This window comes from Uloborus diversus, chromosome 4 (assembly GCF_026930045.1).
Source record: "Uloborus diversus isolate 005 chromosome 4, Udiv.v.3.1, whole genome shotgun sequence".
NCBI lineage: Eukaryota > Metazoa > Arthropoda > Arachnida > Araneae > Uloboridae > Uloborus > Uloborus diversus.
Window position 1 is genome coordinate 99,648,462 of NC_072734.1, and position 18,750 is coordinate 99,667,211.

The 18,750-nt window shown below is 33.8% G+C and overlaps 1 protein-coding gene across 1 annotated transcript in view; it reads left to right on the forward strand.

The window, feature by feature from the left end:
- The first annotated feature begins 739 nt into the window (after positions 1–739).
- The window catches only part of LOC129219666 (large neutral amino acids transporter small subunit 2-like), a 93,942-nt gene continuing 75,931 nt past the window's right edge, over positions 740–18,750 (forward strand). Inside the window, exon 1 of the mRNA XM_054853942.1 lies at positions 740–1,359. Coding sequence (XP_054709917.1) covers positions 885–1,359 — 475 coding nt within the window. The 5' untranslated portion in view covers positions 740–884. The remainder of the gene's footprint in view (positions 1,360–18,750) is intronic.

Here is an 18,750-nt window from a genome sequence, read left to right on the forward strand (position 1 = left end):
ATAAATTGCCTCTACGAATTAATTTTATAATGATTTACGTGCATAAACACCTCCTGATTTGGATGGGTTATAATCAGAAAATGGGTCATAAACTAGGACCAACAAACACTAAAATCGTTGTCGCCAGTTAAATTATCTCCCAAAACTTATGAGAAAATTTAGTGTGACATGGCTCCTGAAAGATTCATGTTTTAAAATGTATGGTTCTTGTCAAGGTATTTATTTAGTCACCCGGGATTTGTCGGACCTTGATCATGAATTAACATTCGGGTAAAATAGAGAGTCCGGGAGAAAAAAAAATTTTCGAAAGAAAAAGTCCCCAATTTCGGTTACTTGAGGACGGAGAGGGGTCACGACCTCCCCCCACTGAGTATACACTGTTATAACCAAACGAAAGGTAATTTCATATCCTCATTCCTCAATATCTTCACAGATTCAGAAAGAAAATACAGATACCAACAAATGATCTACTAGTTATCTACTGTTTTAAAGAGTTAAAAGCGGAATAAAAAAAATGTTTGCGGAAAAAATATGTTTGCGACTACTTTCGAGACGAATTCGATTTTGGCAAAATCGGATGTACACAATGAACTTTCCCAAACACCGGGAGCAGCAGGATGTGACGTCGGGCCACTCCCCACCTCCCCTTCGACGCATGCGCCGCAGACGGATTGGCTGATGAAATCCCAATTGAACTTCCTTCACTTCTGGAGAGCGAGCGTGTTTTAAATGCTGCTAGTCGACGTTTGACAGTTCATTCCCAAACAATTTCACGCTATGTGTTGTCCATCTGGTATCTCCCGAATGAAAGGCTCGTTTCGGCCATCAACATTCAGGACTATTTGATGATTGTTAACTATATGATTTAAAAAAAATCCTAAAATATGGCAAGCAACAGAAAACCGCTTGCTAATCACGACTCAAAAGTCGAAAATAATGAATCCACCGATGTGCAACTGAAGAAAAAAATAACCCTCATCAATGGGGTCGCCATCATCGTAGGTACCATCATAGGCTCCGGGATTTTTGTGTCACCTAAAGGAGTGTATGAACATTCAGGATCTCTTGGCGTGTCTCTGATTATATGGGCACTTTGTGGTGTGTTTTCTATGTTTGGTGCTCTGTGTTATGCTGAACTTGGAACTTGCATAACTAAATCAGGTGGTGATTATGCCTACATAATGGAAGCATTCGGCCCTGCTTTGGCGTTTCTAAGACTTTGGGTAGGTCTTCTTGTCATAAGACCAGCAACTCAAGCTGTTCTAGCTTTGACGTTTGGATACTACATGCTGGATCCGTTCTACCCCGACTGTTCACCACCAGATGAAGCATTAAGATTATTAGCTGCTGTTTGTTTATGTAAGTATATGATTCTCTTATTTTTGATGAAGGCGAAAATTATTTCATTCAACAAGGATGCTTGTGTTGAATTGGAAAAAAAAATCGCGAATCTTTACTTTTGTACCAAAATCTTACTTCAATTCTCTCCATAAGATTACCCCAAGATGAGTAACTTTTTGTATATCTGAGTATAAAGCAATCCGAGTTTTCTGCAGGGGGGGGGGGGTCAGAGTCATCTCCTGGGGGGGGGGGAGTGTTTCAGTCTTTGCATATGGAATAAATTACCGTCCTAAGATTGATATTGTGGTTAGAAACAGATGATACTGAGGGGTTATCTCCCGAATCATCCCTTGCTGGTCCCCTGCGTGAGCACACCATGATCCAAATTTTTCATTAAAAAAGTTTACTTTTTACGAATCCGGGGAGATTATATCGAATAAGTGTAAAAAGTCGTTTTGGTAGATCTAGGAAGTACATTTGTAGAGTTAGCATGTTCCCTGAAGTGAGCGATAATGGTAAAAAAATTCCTTAGAAATACTGTACAAGTTTAAAATGAAGTGTGACGCAATCCCCTTATTCACTTACCTTACCGGTGAGTATGGGAATGCGTTGCGTTTCATTTTAAACTTTTTTTAATTTATGGAATTTTCAATCACTGCAGTTGACCTTAGGGCATAAACTGATCACAAGAACATTTTCTTTATATCGTAAAAATTGTTAAAAATCAGGTACACCCGAACCTGTTTTTATGCAGTGGATAGGAACCGCAATAAAAAAAAAAAAAAAAAAGAAAAAATCGCATAAAACAAATTGTTTGAAATTTCACGAGTTGCTGTGAAAAGTTTTTTTTGCAACACAGTTAAAAATTATTTTTTTATGCGGTGAATGGGGACCGCATAAAAAAAGTCTGACGTAGAAAATAACCCAAAAATTTACGGAATAACAGGAATTGCTTCTTTAAACGAAATCAAGATAAACCAAGTGATAATTTTGCAGAATAGTTGGAAAAAATTTCACGAATAAGGAAATTTTAGGAGGTCACAGTGACTTCCCATCGGAGTAACCCTGTCGTCACTTAAAGACACTACCCCCGCCACTTGTTTTATAAATAATTTCATCAATTAAGTCCCAATCTGATTGAAATTTTCATATACTGCCAAAAAAAAAAAAAAACCGCACAAAAACAGGTTTGAGTGTACCCGTACTTTTTAAAAAGCATGGTACTTTTGTAGTTAATATTTCCGCATAGTTTCGAAAGTACAAAACATAATATTGTTAAATAAGATACATATAATGCAAAATAAAATCCTGAAAAATCTGGAAAGCGTGATCTAAAAGTTGTAAACATTCAAGAAATATGACGTCAAAGAAAGCAATAAATTTTATATGTTTGCTATCTTTCATTTTGAATTTGTTCCTTAAAAACCAATTATTTAATCTGAATGTTGCGACGATAATTAACGTAGATATTCCTAAACTTTAATAAAAATATAATTGTCAGTTCTTTCGTGGTAATAAAAAAAGTTCGTCCTACTTTTAGGTTGCTCGTTTCTCCGTTCTAAGGAAATGTTCACTGTAATTATTTAGCAAAAGTTAAGTTAAATTAATGTAAAACTGCTCTAGTAACATTAAATGGTAATTCAACGAAATTACGATGAGTACTTTGCGGTACGTTCCTAATTGGATGCGTAGCTTCGAAACAGTGTGAACGAATCATGGTGTGCACGCCTTAAATGTTCGATGATGAAATATTGAGATGAATGAAACAATGGTTTAACCTGTAACAGGTGAACTCATGGAACGATTTGTTCAGTCTCGAGGAGCATCATTCGTTTGCGAGACGATCAACTCTATTAGATTCAAGGCCAACTAATTTTTCGAATCGAATTTGTGCAAATTTCCGCGATGCCGTCAACGTATCTGAGAATCAGGGTCGGCCCGAACTTAATTTTTAGTTTTCCTAGTAGAACTCCAAATTTTGCCGAATGAAACTCTAAATTTTGCCGAATGATGATAATTTCGCCGAATAAGACAATTTTGGGAAGTCGCGGTGACCTCATGTGACTTCACATCGGGTGCCCCTGCTGAGAAATGTCCTCGTCGTTAGAGCGTTTTAAAATGAGAATAACATTTTGTGCTCTATAGCAGCAGCAAGTTTTATTTTCATGAAAGTTCACAACGTTGTATTTGTTTTGTTATTTTGTGGAAGTTTTGCAATTAAAATCATCCATGTAGTCAAATTTTCTCGCAATAATGTTTCTCAGGGTTGCCATCCTTGGAGGAACAATTTGAGGAGAATGTGGTGATTTTGAGGAGCAAAAAAAGAAAAAAAAAACATTTTTTTTTTTTTGAAAAAAAAAATTGTTGGTTTTGCTTCGTTACTTGAGAGTTAATCTACTTATTCATAAACATATAAATAAATTCGATTGCAATATATTTGCAAGTTTTTGTTTCCTTCTGCTGTTATTTGGTGTTTTTAAAAGACGGTTTAGTTTAGTTATATCGATTTAAAACTATCGTCTTACAAATTACTTAGTCTTATTTTCAGTTCTAGTTACTTCTTACTTTCTGCATCGTTATAATTTTCATTGTATTCTCAGGGAATGTGCATGTTATTTCAATGGAGATGAAATCATTTGGCTCTGTAACTCTCGAACTAGTTTCTTTTTTGGATTAAATTAAAAGCTTTAAGTACACAAAAAATGATTAAATTTGATAGCTTTCTAGAATTTCTAGAATCTAAATATTTGCTGCCCAGAACAGCTTAAAAAGTTTTAGGCTGAAAGAAAAAATATTTAAATGTAATGTTGTAAAAAATAAAAAAATAAAAAAAAGGTCCAAAAATGGATTAGAGGAATAATTTTTCAATCTTAAACGTGTCAATTTAGTATTGTAAACATTTTTTTAAAAAATTATATCTTTCAATATTCAACTTTTTAAATTCTTAAACCTGAGAAAAATGAATAATCCAGCAAAATTCGTCTCCCAAAAGTAGTTAGTAGTGAGTGAATTTGGAAACATAAAAAAATGCTTGTTATTACTACATTTCGTAGATACGTGGTGATCAGTACACGTAAGAAGAATAGTTGTAATTAACTATATTTTAAATTTAGAAAAAACTAGTTTGTTACAAAATAATGTAGCTTTTTAGACCACTGCTGTTTTTTTTCCTCCGGGTTACAAAATGGATTTCAACATTAAAAAGCTTACGCAGCTTTGCTTTTTGTTTACAATATTCATTGCTGTATTGAGGTCAACATGCATGATCAAACATTGAGCTGTATAATGATTTTAAAACCCAAACGATTTTTATTGCTTTAATATTTGAAAATCCGAATATATATAATTTTGAGATGTTCAACCAGCTAAGTTTAATAAAAGTATCCTGAAAACATTGATTTACATAACTCATTCAAGTGGTTAATTAAAATAATGTTGACATTATATGAAAAAAAGAAGAAGAAATAAGGAAATATTATTTTCTTTATCAAAGATTTGGTAGATAGTCGTATCAATCGTACTTTGCGTCATATGTTGACAGAGATATTTTTAACGCTTCAACAAAAAATATTTCTTGTATTCATTGTGGTAAAGGGATGAGGGGGAACAAGGGGGTTTTTCCGAAATTTTAAAGTTTTTTTCTGATAGAGCATGCTTAAAAAGATTGGATTTAACCATTTTTAAATAAAACAAAATTTAATATTTTTTAACAATTATTTTAATCGGTGAGCAGATTGAAATTCAGTTTTTTATGTTTCTGCACATGACATCACAATTGATGAAATGCCATTCACTGATGCTATTAGCGCACAGCGCAAATTATAGCATGGCAACGCGGTTGACAGCAGAGCATCAACATTTAATCGCGGCAATGTAGTAGCGCGCCAAAGTACATCACTTGTGACGCCATAAAGATCACGCCTTATTTCCAAAATCGGACATTAAAAAAAAAAAAAACTGTTTTTGAAAATAAGTTTTTTTTTTTTGCTCTTTCTGTCAATTTCAGTGACTAAACGTAGTACTTTTGACTGAAGGAATCAGCTCCATTGAATTAAAAAAAGAAAAATAACAGTTTCAATATTAAAACTTCGAACAACGGCAACCCTATGATTGGACCACTTTTGCTTGGGCAACCCTATACCACTGGTTTTGTATTATTTTTACCTATATTTTTTATATAACTTATGTGGAAACTCGATGAGGGTAAATTACTCATTTTTTGGTTACCCTCTAGCCCCTGATAACCCTGGTTAGGGGCCGGAAAAGGGAAGGTAACCGAACTTTAACGTTTTCTTTACAGCTTTTACTCTTCATGACAAATTTTCCGGAAACGCGATGAGGGGTTAATTATCTCCCTCATTGAAAACCTTTTAACCCTTGACAACCCTGATTAGCGACCCACGATTTTTGGAAATTCGATGAGGGTGAATTATTTATTTTTAGGCAGCTTTCAACCCCTGGCAACCCTGATTAGTTCACTTAAAGGCGATAGAAATTCTTACTTTCATGTTGTGTTTACAACTTACACCCTTGTGCAAATTAATTGAAACAAACTCGAAAAATATAGAAAACTAAGAAAAAATGATATTTTATTTAATTTTATATAAAATCAAAAGTTTTTAATGCATAATTTGATGTCCAGGACTTCTTACTAATATTTAGACACGATTCCGCGTGGAACCAACCATTTTTTACAATTATATATAATGTTTTTGTCCTTGTCCCAAACATGAATTAGAGTAATTTTTGGCTTCTCCATAGTTGAACGGTTCGTATGTAATAGCCAATTCTTGCATATATCTCAAAGATTTTCAATTGGCTTGATATCAGGAAAGTTCCCAGACCATTCTAGTGTCTCAATTTGGTTCTCAGACATGAATTTCTTGACCATTTTGGAGGAATGGAAACGATCAAAGTCCTGCTGGAAAATCCCCGTTCCATTTGGGTATCGTTTTTTCAACTATGGTAAAAACTTTTTTTTCCAGAATGGTAATATATTGCTCAGAACGTATCATACTTTAAACAGGCTGCAAAGAACCAACCCCATCGTAAACGAAACATATTATTTTGATTGTGTTTATCAAATTGGTTCATGTTCTTTCACTTGGAGATCTCTGCACTTGTTGAGTTCCTTGGCCTAGGACTGAAATTGCTTTCGTCGCTAAACAGTACTTTCCTCCAGTATTCAGCAGTTTAATTCTTTCTTATATTTAAACTCCCAAAAGTATCGCTTTTTCTTCTTTCGTTGTTCAGAAGCTGTTTCTTCATCAGCCGATAGGCTTCAAAAAGACGCCTCCGAACAGTAGTTGGGCTACTATTTATTCCATTCTCTTTTGAATCTCCATTAAATGCTGCGCTAGTCTTTCGAGGGTCTTTTTTACTATGAATAAGTAAAAAGAAGTCCTCTCTTGGCGTTAATTTCGATTTTCGGCCTTATTTCCCTCTCCGCTTTGGAAATATGGATCCTGTTTCCCTATTTTAATTTATAATTCGGCTCACAGTTGCAATACTAACGCCAACTACCTTTGAAATCTCTTTATAGGCGTTTAGAAAGAGTAACAATCTTTGTACGCTTTCGCGGTATCACATCCATCGTATAACCGCTATATATAGGGGCCTTAATCCATTACAGACGATAATGAAATCTCAAATCACGTGATCATAGCTGCAGCTTTCATCTTCGGAAATTCCTGCACATGCACTCTCAGAAGCCCCCTGATTGGTGTAAATTAATGTCAGGTAAAGGATTTAGTCGTCCCATGAATATTTTTACACATTTTAGTTTGATTGGTGACGAATACTTGGAATGATTTTAAAATTAATGGAAAAAAATTTTGTTTCAATTTAATTGCACAAGGGTGCTCTTCATCTATAGTAACAATTTCAGGAAACTCATTTGAGGGTAGTCAAGCCTAGTGGAATCTTAGACTATTGAAGGCGTTTCGTTTCTTCAATGAATAAAAGAAAACTGTAAGACAGACATTTTATGAATTTTTAAGAATAGATTGAAACGTGTGAACAGTTTTTATATAAAATTCAATGGTGCGTGTTTATTGTTTACAAAGTTTTATAAGTAAAAAACAACAACATACATTTTCAATAAAAACTTCGCATTAGTAAGCTCAATCAGTTTGCTGAAATATTAATTCCTTAGCTCCACATGTTTGTTTATCAACGGATCAAATTTAGTCTTCTAAAATAGTGTGATAATACATTTGGAACTCTGTAGTTGCCGATAACCAACGAAATACACGCGGATGACGCTATAAAATCAATTTTCAGTTTACAAATAGCAGCACTAGTTTCAAAAGAAATTCAACTGATTATTTTCAGAATTCGCAAGCACGTAAATTTTGTACGCTTGTAAATACAAAACGAATACGAATTTACTACATGAACTGCAAGGTATTTTTGTAATATTTATCAATGTTTTAGATTTATATTTTTAGGTAAAGTCGTAATTTTTCAAATGGATTTTTAATAATAAACAACCCTTAATAATAAAAAAAGACTATGCCTTTTTAGTAAATTTGTGCCAAACGATTGCTGTTTTTAACAGATTACAGTCGTTGTAAAAGTAATTTTAAAGACATTAAATATTACACACTTGTTCCCAACCTTTTTGGCCCATCGCTCCTCAGAGGTTGATTGACACTTACCACCTCCCCTCCCCCGCCCTCTTCCGTGAAAAGCCATAAATTGGCTCTAGTGAAGTATAAATGATGTATTATAACAAAGCAATTTTATTCTATCACTCTTAAACTAAAAAAAAAAACCAATTATTTAATTTAGTACCTTTTTAACGTTTTTCTCCATTGCTTTTCCAGTACAAACTGATAAGTACCTGAATCGAGATACTTGACCAAGGTCACTGAAAGACTTTTCAAAGCCAGCAATACAATTTTTATGAAATAATTATTTTTTAAATAAGAGTTTGGGGGAACTAAAGGCAATAACTGTTAAAAATTGAAGAAAGATTAAGGAATCCTTAAAAATTCTTTAACTTGGGGATGAATTATGAAAAGATTAACCAGACTTTAACTTCGGGAAGGGTTTTACCAAACACATTTCTCGTAAAATTATTTGATCAATAAAATCTTATTTTATTTGTATATTATAATATTTTCGTCACGATCTGTCAAAATTTTAATAAGAGGGGCTGCTTTAAGAACATAAACAGAAGCAAAAATGACATCTATTAAGCGAAGGAAAAATATCTGATGCGTATACTACATAATTTCACCATCTGTTAAATAATCGATGTCTTTTTTAGCAACTTTCAAGAATACACGTGTGCATTCGAAATTTTACTTAAATTCATATTTTTTGACAGTTCTGAGGTAGGTTAAAATTAGACTCTGGCCTTTTCAAATTTAAAGAATTTTAACATTTTTGTTTGCGTCAGGTTTCCAAAATTTGGAGAAAACGCTGTCTTGTTTTCTTTTTCGAAAGGATATTTGCAGTAACTACGATACAAAAAAAATGCTATCGATAAAGCACTAAGTTTGTACTATTTTTCAAACAATTTCATTTTTCAAGTGAAATTGAAAAACATTAAATAATAAAACAATCACTACAATTTTTCCAGCCAAGAAATGTAATAAAAACTTTTTTTGGAACAGTTTTGAAAAATTTCGGAGGGGGTCTGAACCTTAGAGACGCACCTCTTAAATACGGCCCTGGTTTCTGGATATTTCCCTCCAAATTTACGATAGGCTGTTACGACCACAGAAAACTCCTTCTAACGTGCCCAGTGCACTTTAAATAATTTTTCCACTCGGCAAAAGACAGAAGTGTTGTCATGCTGCTGCATTTTACACGCAACAGTAGTCTAAGTCATTTTTCTCAAAACTAACTAGGCATATCATGCGTAAAATCGCATCTATACAATGCTCCGTTAAAAGAAAGATAATGTGTAATTTTGTCATTCTAACAAAACCATTTTCCCTTACTCGTTTTAAGAAGCAGACTAGAATAGATATCTGTTATAGCGTTTGGTGTGGAAGCGAGGTGTTGCACCATTTTCGCTCAAAAATTCTGTTGTAACACAAAACGCAGGAAGGAAAATCGATATCGCGAACACTGAGGGGTTTTCCGATCACGTGAGTCACACTTAAAAGGGTGAGAAAATATCTTTTTTCAGATATTCTATACAATTCTGAATGTTACAAACCTCAATTGGAAGGTGTTGGATTTCTGCAATACAAAAGAACAACTAAGTGTAATATTTCGCGAGTGTAGATATTTTTGTAACACAGTTCAATCATGCAAGATTTCGCAATGAGATAATTGCTAATATATTTTAAGATTCAAAGTAAATGGCTGTTGATTGCGTTGAGAAATAGCAGACTATCATGCGTATTTTAAATTTTGAAGAAACTGAACTCCGGACTTGAGGGGGGGGGGGGGATTTTTAGACAAGCAACAGTTGTAGTGTAATTCAGTGTTACATTTTCATCTCGTCTGATTTTTTTTTAAATTTGAACCATTAAATATTACTAGTTTTTGAAAGATTTTTTTTTTATATTATTTGAAAATTCGTGTGAGTTTTCAGTCACACACGCGGCGTTGAATGAGATGGAAGGAAAGCAAAATTTTTAAGTTATTGTTTCAGTAATCGTTTGTGCATGTGTGTGGGTTTACATGGTTTTTAAATTGTTTTTTTTTCCTCTCTCTCACAGATACACTTTAAATTAATATTCGCAATGAGCTATAAATTAGAAGTTTTGAGAAGAAACTAATAAGCTCGTTAAAAACATAGATGAAATATTTTCTTGATTTTTAACGAAGTTGACAACAGAATTTTTTTCAGCAAATGCATTAGCAGATGACTGCACAGTTTTGGTGAGTTGATGATTGTGGGCTATTGCAACGAATATCTTGAAAACATGCGTAAAATCTAAAATCTTATTAGTTTTTAGGAATAAAATCTTTGATTTTTTTAATTAAAAAAACAGTGGGTGTTTGGTACTGTATTGTATTTTTGAAAATAAACTATGGATTGCTGAATCAGTGTATATACACTGCATATAAAGGCTTTCAAAATTATCTATTTTTCTTAAATTATTTTAAATCTTATGAGGGTAATTTCGACTGATTATCTTGACATTTGAAGCCAAATGATTAAAATGTATTGCCATAGCTCAAAATTTTTTCTTACTATTAAAAGCTTATTATGTATACTTTTTGTATGTTGTCATCCTACCAGATTTGTATTTTGTGCAGTTTAAATTATTCACAATATGGATCAAAATGTTACGTGCTTTTTCTCCTTTTAATGTCCCACAGTGGAATTTACCCTATGAATGAAGTATCTTTTCGCCAGTTGTCAAAATGTACTTAAAGTTATTCATTGTTTCAAAATTCAATCTTTATTACTAATAATAAAGCTGAAAGTCTAGATCTCTGTCTGGATCGCTGTGACGCGCATAGCCCCTAGTTCGTTCAGCCAATTTTCATGAAATGTGGCTCAAAATTAGTTTGTAGCATGGGGGTGAGCACTTCGAAGCAATGTTTCGAAAATTCGATTTAGTTCTTTTTCTATGATTTTATTTTGGATATAATTCCTCTGCACTGAGCGAATTATCATAAAATGAACGAGTAAATTACCATTACATAGACAAGCAAGTTATCGTAATTTGGACGAGGAAATTGACATAGCATATTGGTGAGAAATTCATCATCCATTATTTGTAAATATACAGGCGAACCAAATGACCTTTTCATTTTTTCCACTACGGGCAAAACCGTGCGGGTACCGCTAGTAAATAATAAAGCATCCCAAAACCCTCATCGTCATCTTTGACATTGTAGGGTACATTTCTGGTTTATCTCTGGACATTTTCATTCGTTTTGTTTGCATCTGATGCTTCTCGAAAAGCTTTGGCAAAATTTTAGCATCCGATTCACTCTGTTTCGGAACTCTCAAATGAAAACATTGCGTAATCTAATTAATTTTAAATTTACCCGATATAGGGGGTCTACGAAACACAAAAAACCTGCTGATTATCTATAAACGAATAAGTTTGGGAACCTATGCTCTTGACCTCTAGAGCAGAGATTCGCTCTTTAGCGGCCGGCACCGGTATATAGAAAAATTTGACCGGTTCTTAGAAATGTTTGCTCCGTCCACGTTAAAAAGAAATTTTAATTTATTTTCTTTAAGTAAATGAATAACAACACAATACTTACAACATACTAGACGACATTTTTTACTTGAATTTTGTAATTACTTTCCTTTAATTTCTATAATTTTCCCCGAATGTTTATTTAATTTTGCATAGTTATAACAATTACGTATTTATAGTTTTAAATGTGTTTCATAACAGTTCTATAATACCAAGGAAAGCTTTTTTTATTTATTCATTATTTCTTTGGGGAAAAGAAAAAGGTTTCAAAATTAGTTTACAAGTTTTTAACGGTTCTTAAGTCAAAACTTTTTTTTTTTTTTTTTGGCAAAAAAAATCTATTTTGAGACATAGTTTATCTTTTAAATGTTCAATATTTGTTACATTTTATAAATTATTTCTCTAGCCTGTTTTTCTGTCAGTCCTCGAGACCGTCCTTATTACTTTATCAAGTTCCATGATTTACTGTTCATTTTAAAGCTTTCATGTCGGCTAAGTAAGAAAAATAGAACCACTTTCTATAAATGCACCGGTTCTCTTAAGTTTGGGATTTAAAATAATCTAAGAAGGAGGTACTTTAATAAATTACAAATTTACAACTGTATTGTCAGAAGAGAGTGCCGAGTATTGTCTGTTTTTCACGAGAAGGCACTTGACTCCGCCTTTGTCACGTGCTATCCAATGATTCTATTTCGCTGTTTTCGGCATGGATGTAAAGGACACTAAGACTGTTTTTTGGCACATTAAAAAGTTTGCCAAAGTTAGGGTTGTCAAGTTGTCTCATTTACAAGCGCAAGGATATGTTTACCGACCGCCCCCGCGTAAAATTGAATGCTGCGTTCGATGAGGAAAACGATAATATCTGAGTCGGTAGGGCATCCAGCTTTCATCCGAAAGGCCCCGGATTCGAGCCTCTGTGAGTGGCCTGCATTATAGCATTTTTGAAGCATGCATTTTGCCTAAGGAATCTTATGAGTTAAAATTAACGCTGCGGGAATGCTCTTCGTTTTCTTTAACTCCTTGATACAGCTTTCACTAACCATTCGGAACTACGACAGATTTTTTGCAGTAAGTTGCCGTACTAAGCCAGGATTAAGGCAGAAATACATAAAATACACCCCCCAGTTCAGTAATTCCTTCCGAGGACTGCAGGTTCGTGCGCACTCATCAGCCCGGAATAGGAAGTAACTGAGCTGGAGGCAGAAAACCTCTTAAAGGAGCCAAGAGAGCCAAACAAAGTGGTAGCTAATGTGTATTTTTATGTATGACAGATTATGAATTTTTTAAGTCATTATCGCATGTAGTTTGTCAGTTTTGAGTCTGGTAATTTATACCTAGCGAACATGTGAATTTTTACATGGAGTGTGTTTACATGATATTTTTGCGTCAGGGCTATAAATTGTGAGCACGTAAATTTCGTACGTGTCAGCTAATCAATCTTGATTATTCTATTGAAAGAACAAATCTGTCTCCTAAACTAAGCCTACGAAGTTCTGGAGTAGGAAAGATGTTAACCTAGTTTCAAGTTGTTCTTCCCGAAGTCGATGATCTGAAGAACTTCATTCAGAATTCTAAACCACATGAGCGTTTGAACAATTTTAGACCATATTTCCTTCAATTCACAACTGAAACTTATACCATTTTTCGAATTGTGACCTAAAACAATTTGGAACGAAACGTGTTGTGTGTGCGAAAAATGATTACCGATTTTTAATTGTTCGTTATTTGAAACGCGTTTTGCATTGTAATAGTGTTTACAAGTTTTGATCCTCTGTTTTTAATGCACATTTAATTAGATCCATTCAACGCGAATGGATCTAATTAATATCGGTTTTTCATGAGTCCTATCAATTGATTTATTACAATAATTATGTTAAAGTCTTTCACGTTATATAAAACTAGCGGTACCCGCACGGCTTTGTCCGTAGTAGAAAATGAAAAGGTCATTTGGTTAGCCTATTTACAAATAATGGATGATGAATTTCTGGCTAATTTTCTGAGTTCATTTGCTCACCCATGTTCCAGGTTATGGTAATTTTCTCGTCCACGTTATGATAATTTGCACGGTAAAATGTTCTTAAAATTGGAGTAGAAAAAGAGCAAAATCAAATTTTCTAAAACCCGCTTCGAGGTACCCACCTCTATGCTACAAACTAATTCTGTGCCAAATTTCATGAAAATTGGTCGAACGGTCTAGGCGCTATGCGCGTCACAGACATCCGGACAGAGATCCGGACTTTCAGATTTATTATTAGTAGGTAAAGATTATAGTACAAAATATTTATTTAGATGTAGACTTGACCCAATATAGCGTAAACGCGTATAAAAATGTTTGTACAGCTGACTTAGCTCAAATAGTGTAGACACATAGTTAATGAGCAACTTAACTCAATGATTCCTAAAACTGCGTGCAGGGACTATCTGAAGTTGAATTTTTAGGAGGGCGGAAATTCTCAATTTACCGAATGGAACTTCGAATTCTGCCGAATGATGATAATATTGCTAGACCGTCTGACAAAATTTGCCGAATTGCATACTGTTTGGGAAGTCACAATGACTTCCCGTGGCTCCCATCGGGGTGCCCCTAACTGTATGCCTCGGTCTCCGGGGAGCCATGAAGTCTTTACGGGGCCCTGTGTGTTTTCAACAACTTCACAGTAATTATAAAAGATAAAACTAATAATTTTCTAATATTTTACTTCACTTGCATTTGCAGAAAAAATATGGGCTCTGTGATGCATACAGGGTGTCCTGAAAAAAAAAACTCTTTTAAAAATTATAACAGGAAAACGTAAATGATAAAAAATAATTCTTGCAGAAAATTCATGTGGTGGGTCGCAAATTTTTCCCCTGATTTCCAAATTTTAGTGGAAAATTTTTCCAATAGATGGCGTTGCAGATAGCAATTCCGCAAATAAAAAAGAATATATATATATATATATATATATATATATATATATATATATATATATATATATATAGAAAATTACATCATGATGTTTCGAAAATAATGAACAAAAGAACGAAACAATATTTTCAAACAATCGTCGGCTGTAATCCCATGTCGCAATCGGAGGAAAAATCAGTGAATTTCAATTCTTCTTTTTATACTTCCCGGCTTAGTGTGTTAAGTGCCATCTATTGAAACATTTTTGAACTAAAATTTGGAACTCGGAGAGAAATTTATTGCCCACCACATGAATTTTCTGCAAGAATATGGTTTTTTATCATCAACCGTTATCCTGTTATAAATTTTTGAAAACAGTCAGTCTTTTCCAGGACACCCTGTACAAGGGTTTCATTAATTTTGCCTGTGAGATATGATTATAGTCACACTTATATTCGGAGAAGACTACTGTTGGGAAACTTTAAATTTCAAGAAGACGCCTTGACTCAAAATACTTAGGGAACATTGATTTAGTTTAATATGTTTTATTGTGAGTTTCCTGGATTTTGTTATTTTGAAAATTAGGTCATAAAGGCATTGTGAGATTATGACTATTCTTTGCAACTTTCACAGCTTTGAATTGCGAACGGCAATCACCCCAAGCTCCATGAAATGAGGGGGCGCCTCAAGGCACCCCCCACTTTGTGTGTCTATGATAGGGCGCATTGCGGCTCCCTATCATAGACACACAAAATAGCAAATGATTACAGTGATTCTCTATGTTTCTTTAGGGCACGAAAATATTCCTCTTTCTGTGTCCAAAACAATCGTTTCCTTTCTATTATTGAAGCAATTTCTGAGAATAAAGCTTTAGAATCAAACAAGAGACACTTTTCCTTTGTCTAGTTCCCAACAAATTTCTTAGAATTCTGCCCCTGCTTGCAACCAGAAAAAAATCTTTGCGGGGGCACATTGAAAAAAAAAAGTTTTTTGATCTAATAGGAAGAGGGGAGGGCGGTCAAATTTTTGAAACTTTTAGTTGCAAAAACACAATTTTAGATCTTCTTTGCAGATGCTATGAGGGAAAAAGATAGATGGATCTTAGCGGAAATTTCTGAGCGCAATTCTAAGCAGTTTTTGATGTTGTTGATTATTTGGGGGCTTTCCACTAAAACTTACAAATATTTGATGCAAAAGAATGACATTTTTGTGTTTAACATATATTAAAGCAAGTATGAAGTTGGTACAAGTAAAACCAAAAACCTCGTGAAAAGAATCATTGGATGAGTCCAGATCGAAATTTAATTTTTTGATGTAATTTACTTCGAAAAATATTTTCAATTTATAATCAGCAAATTAATTATTCGTGTTCTTAGTCTGATAAATGTGAGTAACTAATTTTGAATTGTTTGTTTTTATATTGTGGGATAACATTTCACGAGATCAATATTTGGATATTTTACATTTCCATTTTTTGAAAAGTTTTTGGGGTAATAATGTTTCTTAGAAATATTAGAAACAGGTTCGGTGCTTGGGCTTTAATTTGTATTATGCATAGCACTCTGATTGTTCTGTACATTAATATGTAAAAAATGAAAGTGCGTTCACGCGTATGTCATATACTGATGTCATAACTAACTTGATTTTTCTTTGTGTATCGGGGGGGGGGGGGGGAGGCGCGCCAGGAAACTTTCGCCCCGGGAGCAGTCAGCTCTTCGGACGGTTCTGATCCTAAATAGCAGTAATTTTGAGCTTTTTCTTTTGACCTACATTTTGGAAACAGTAAGAAGAGATGTAATTTCAGATGAATGTAACTGACTGGTCACATTACAAAAAAAAAAAAAAAAAAAAAGCATATTTCATTATTGTCTGCACTTAATTACTTCAGTACAAATAACATTGAACGGAAACTTGTAACCTTCACTGTAGAAACTTTAAATCCAGCAATTGGTTAGAAGAAGTGCGAGAAAATATGATAACATTTTCATTCATATTTTTATGAATTGGCTTGTATAGCGTTAGAAATTAATTGCGCCTCTTTACAACGACTTTACTATGAGTTTCTGAACATCTAAAAAAAACAGCGTTGATATTCTTTTGAAATCGGAAGCTTTTGATCTTGTTCAACAATAGACGGTAAAGTGTTTGAACCCAAACGCATTTAAACTCATTAAGAAGCAATTTGATGAGTTGACAGATTATTACCGCCACCAAAACAATAAAGAACATCAGTTTAAAAATTAACTTGCTCTATCGCGTTTTTGACAGGAATACTGAACAAATAGACAACTATGTGTTGGATGACGTCTGCGATAAATTTTGACTTTCTTGGAATAAAAATTCTTTTTAGATAAGCCAGAAAAACAAGAAAAAATGTGATCTGTGATCAAAACATGTAGCAATTATTTCACCTAATATGACACTTCAATGCTTTTAATTAGTTTTTTATTCAAAGAAAACAGAAATAATACTATTTTGCAATTACTGTAAAAAATAGAAGAAGGGTGAGTTTTTGATGGGTATTTTGCAATAATGCGAGTTTTGACATTTCCGGAAATATAAAACCTGTTGTCGCGAAGTCATTTAGTTCTTTGAAAATAATAAAAGATTGAACAAGACAGATTACAAGACAAAAATAATTGCACAACATTCTTCATTGGAGATTACTGGGGTATTCTAGTTTAGAAATTCAAAAAATTCAATTCCCCCCCCCCCTTCATATTCTCAAAGTTTCGACCTTTTAGAATAAGTTTCTAAGAGGATTTCTGAAAATTCAAATTATTTTTAGAGTTGCAGTTAATTTTGTTAAAATAAACCCTTATATGCTGAAATGAAACTGCAAACTTTAAACGCGTTTTTCTCGAAACTAGTTTTTTCGATACGATTGACAATATATCTCAAGTTCTAATGCACCGATTTACTTGAATTTTGTACAGATTTTCTTAGTACTATCAAAATTGTCTCCGCATAGGGATTTTTTTTTAATTTTTATTATTTGAAAAAATACAAAATTTAAAAAAGGAGCCGAAAAATGAACTATAAACTAGTATGTTGTGGCCATCACGAAACTTTCTTCTATATTTTTCTTTTTTTTTTCTGATCCCTCCCCATGCTTGACGAGGAAGCAATATTCCCAACAAAAACAAAATTACACATGCAAAAACTTGACGACCATCCCAATGTCTGAATTATTGCAAAAGCAAAGCAAAGAGCGAAAATTGAAAGTTATTTTAAAAGCCTTGCTTGAATTAATTACAAATATTTTATTTGTTAACAAACATAAGATGGCAACAGTTAAAAATTTTAAATCATTGAGATAATATTTCCGATCATTTCCATACAATTAAAATCACGAGAAATACGCAGACGACAATCTATTACGATTTATCTTTCTTATTGTTGCATTATTAAAGCTATTTTTATTCAAAAAAAAAAAAAAAAATCAACACCTCTTGGAGCGATTGGCGTCAAAATTGAACCAAAGCCTGTTTACATATGGATTCACATATATTCCAAATTTCAACCAGAACGTAGCATTACTTCTTGAGATAGGGCACTCAAAATGGAAAAAAAGAACGGGTGATTGCGCTACCCCTTTTTAGCTGTTGACACAAAAATAAAATCAGTTCTTATACCCACTAAGGGCTACTTGCCGATAAATTTTTCTTTCATTCCGTTCATTATTTCTTGAGATACAGCAGTCACAATTGACGACAAAAAACGTTCTATAGCTCAACCCCCGTTTGAGTTATTGACACCAAAATTGAATCAGCACCTGTTCCTGTTAATGGCAACATATGGACCAAATTTTGTCTGATTCCGCCAGTTACTTCCTGAGGAATAGCAAGCACGCGTAACTCAAAAAACGTCCCATTGCTCCACCCCCCTTGGAGGAATTCGCGCCAAAAAACCAATGGGCACAAGTTCACATAGGGGCACATATGTGTACCAAATTTCGTTCGATTTCATGCGGTAGTTTTTGCTGTAGAGCGGCCACAAAAAACTGGTCACACACAGACGTGACACACACACACACACAGACAGACAGACATTTTCCAAAAATAGTCGAAATGGACTCAGCACACCTCAAAACGTTCGAATCAGTCAAAATTCGAAATTTGAAAATTTGCACGAATCCAATACTTTCTTCTATGTATTAGATATAGAAGAAAGTAAAAAAAGACGCTATTTTGTGAAAAAAAATTTTTTCAAATCGGCTACGTCTAGACAATTCTACATCCTTGTTTAGTAAGAATTAACATTAACTTTGTGTTTCAGATCACTTGGAGGATTGGAATCACGTTAACCGGGAACCCCCCCCCCCTTTTTTTTAAGAGTCCCCACCTCGACAGCCTCCATCAACTACAATTTTGAATTTTTTTTAAACTATCATGC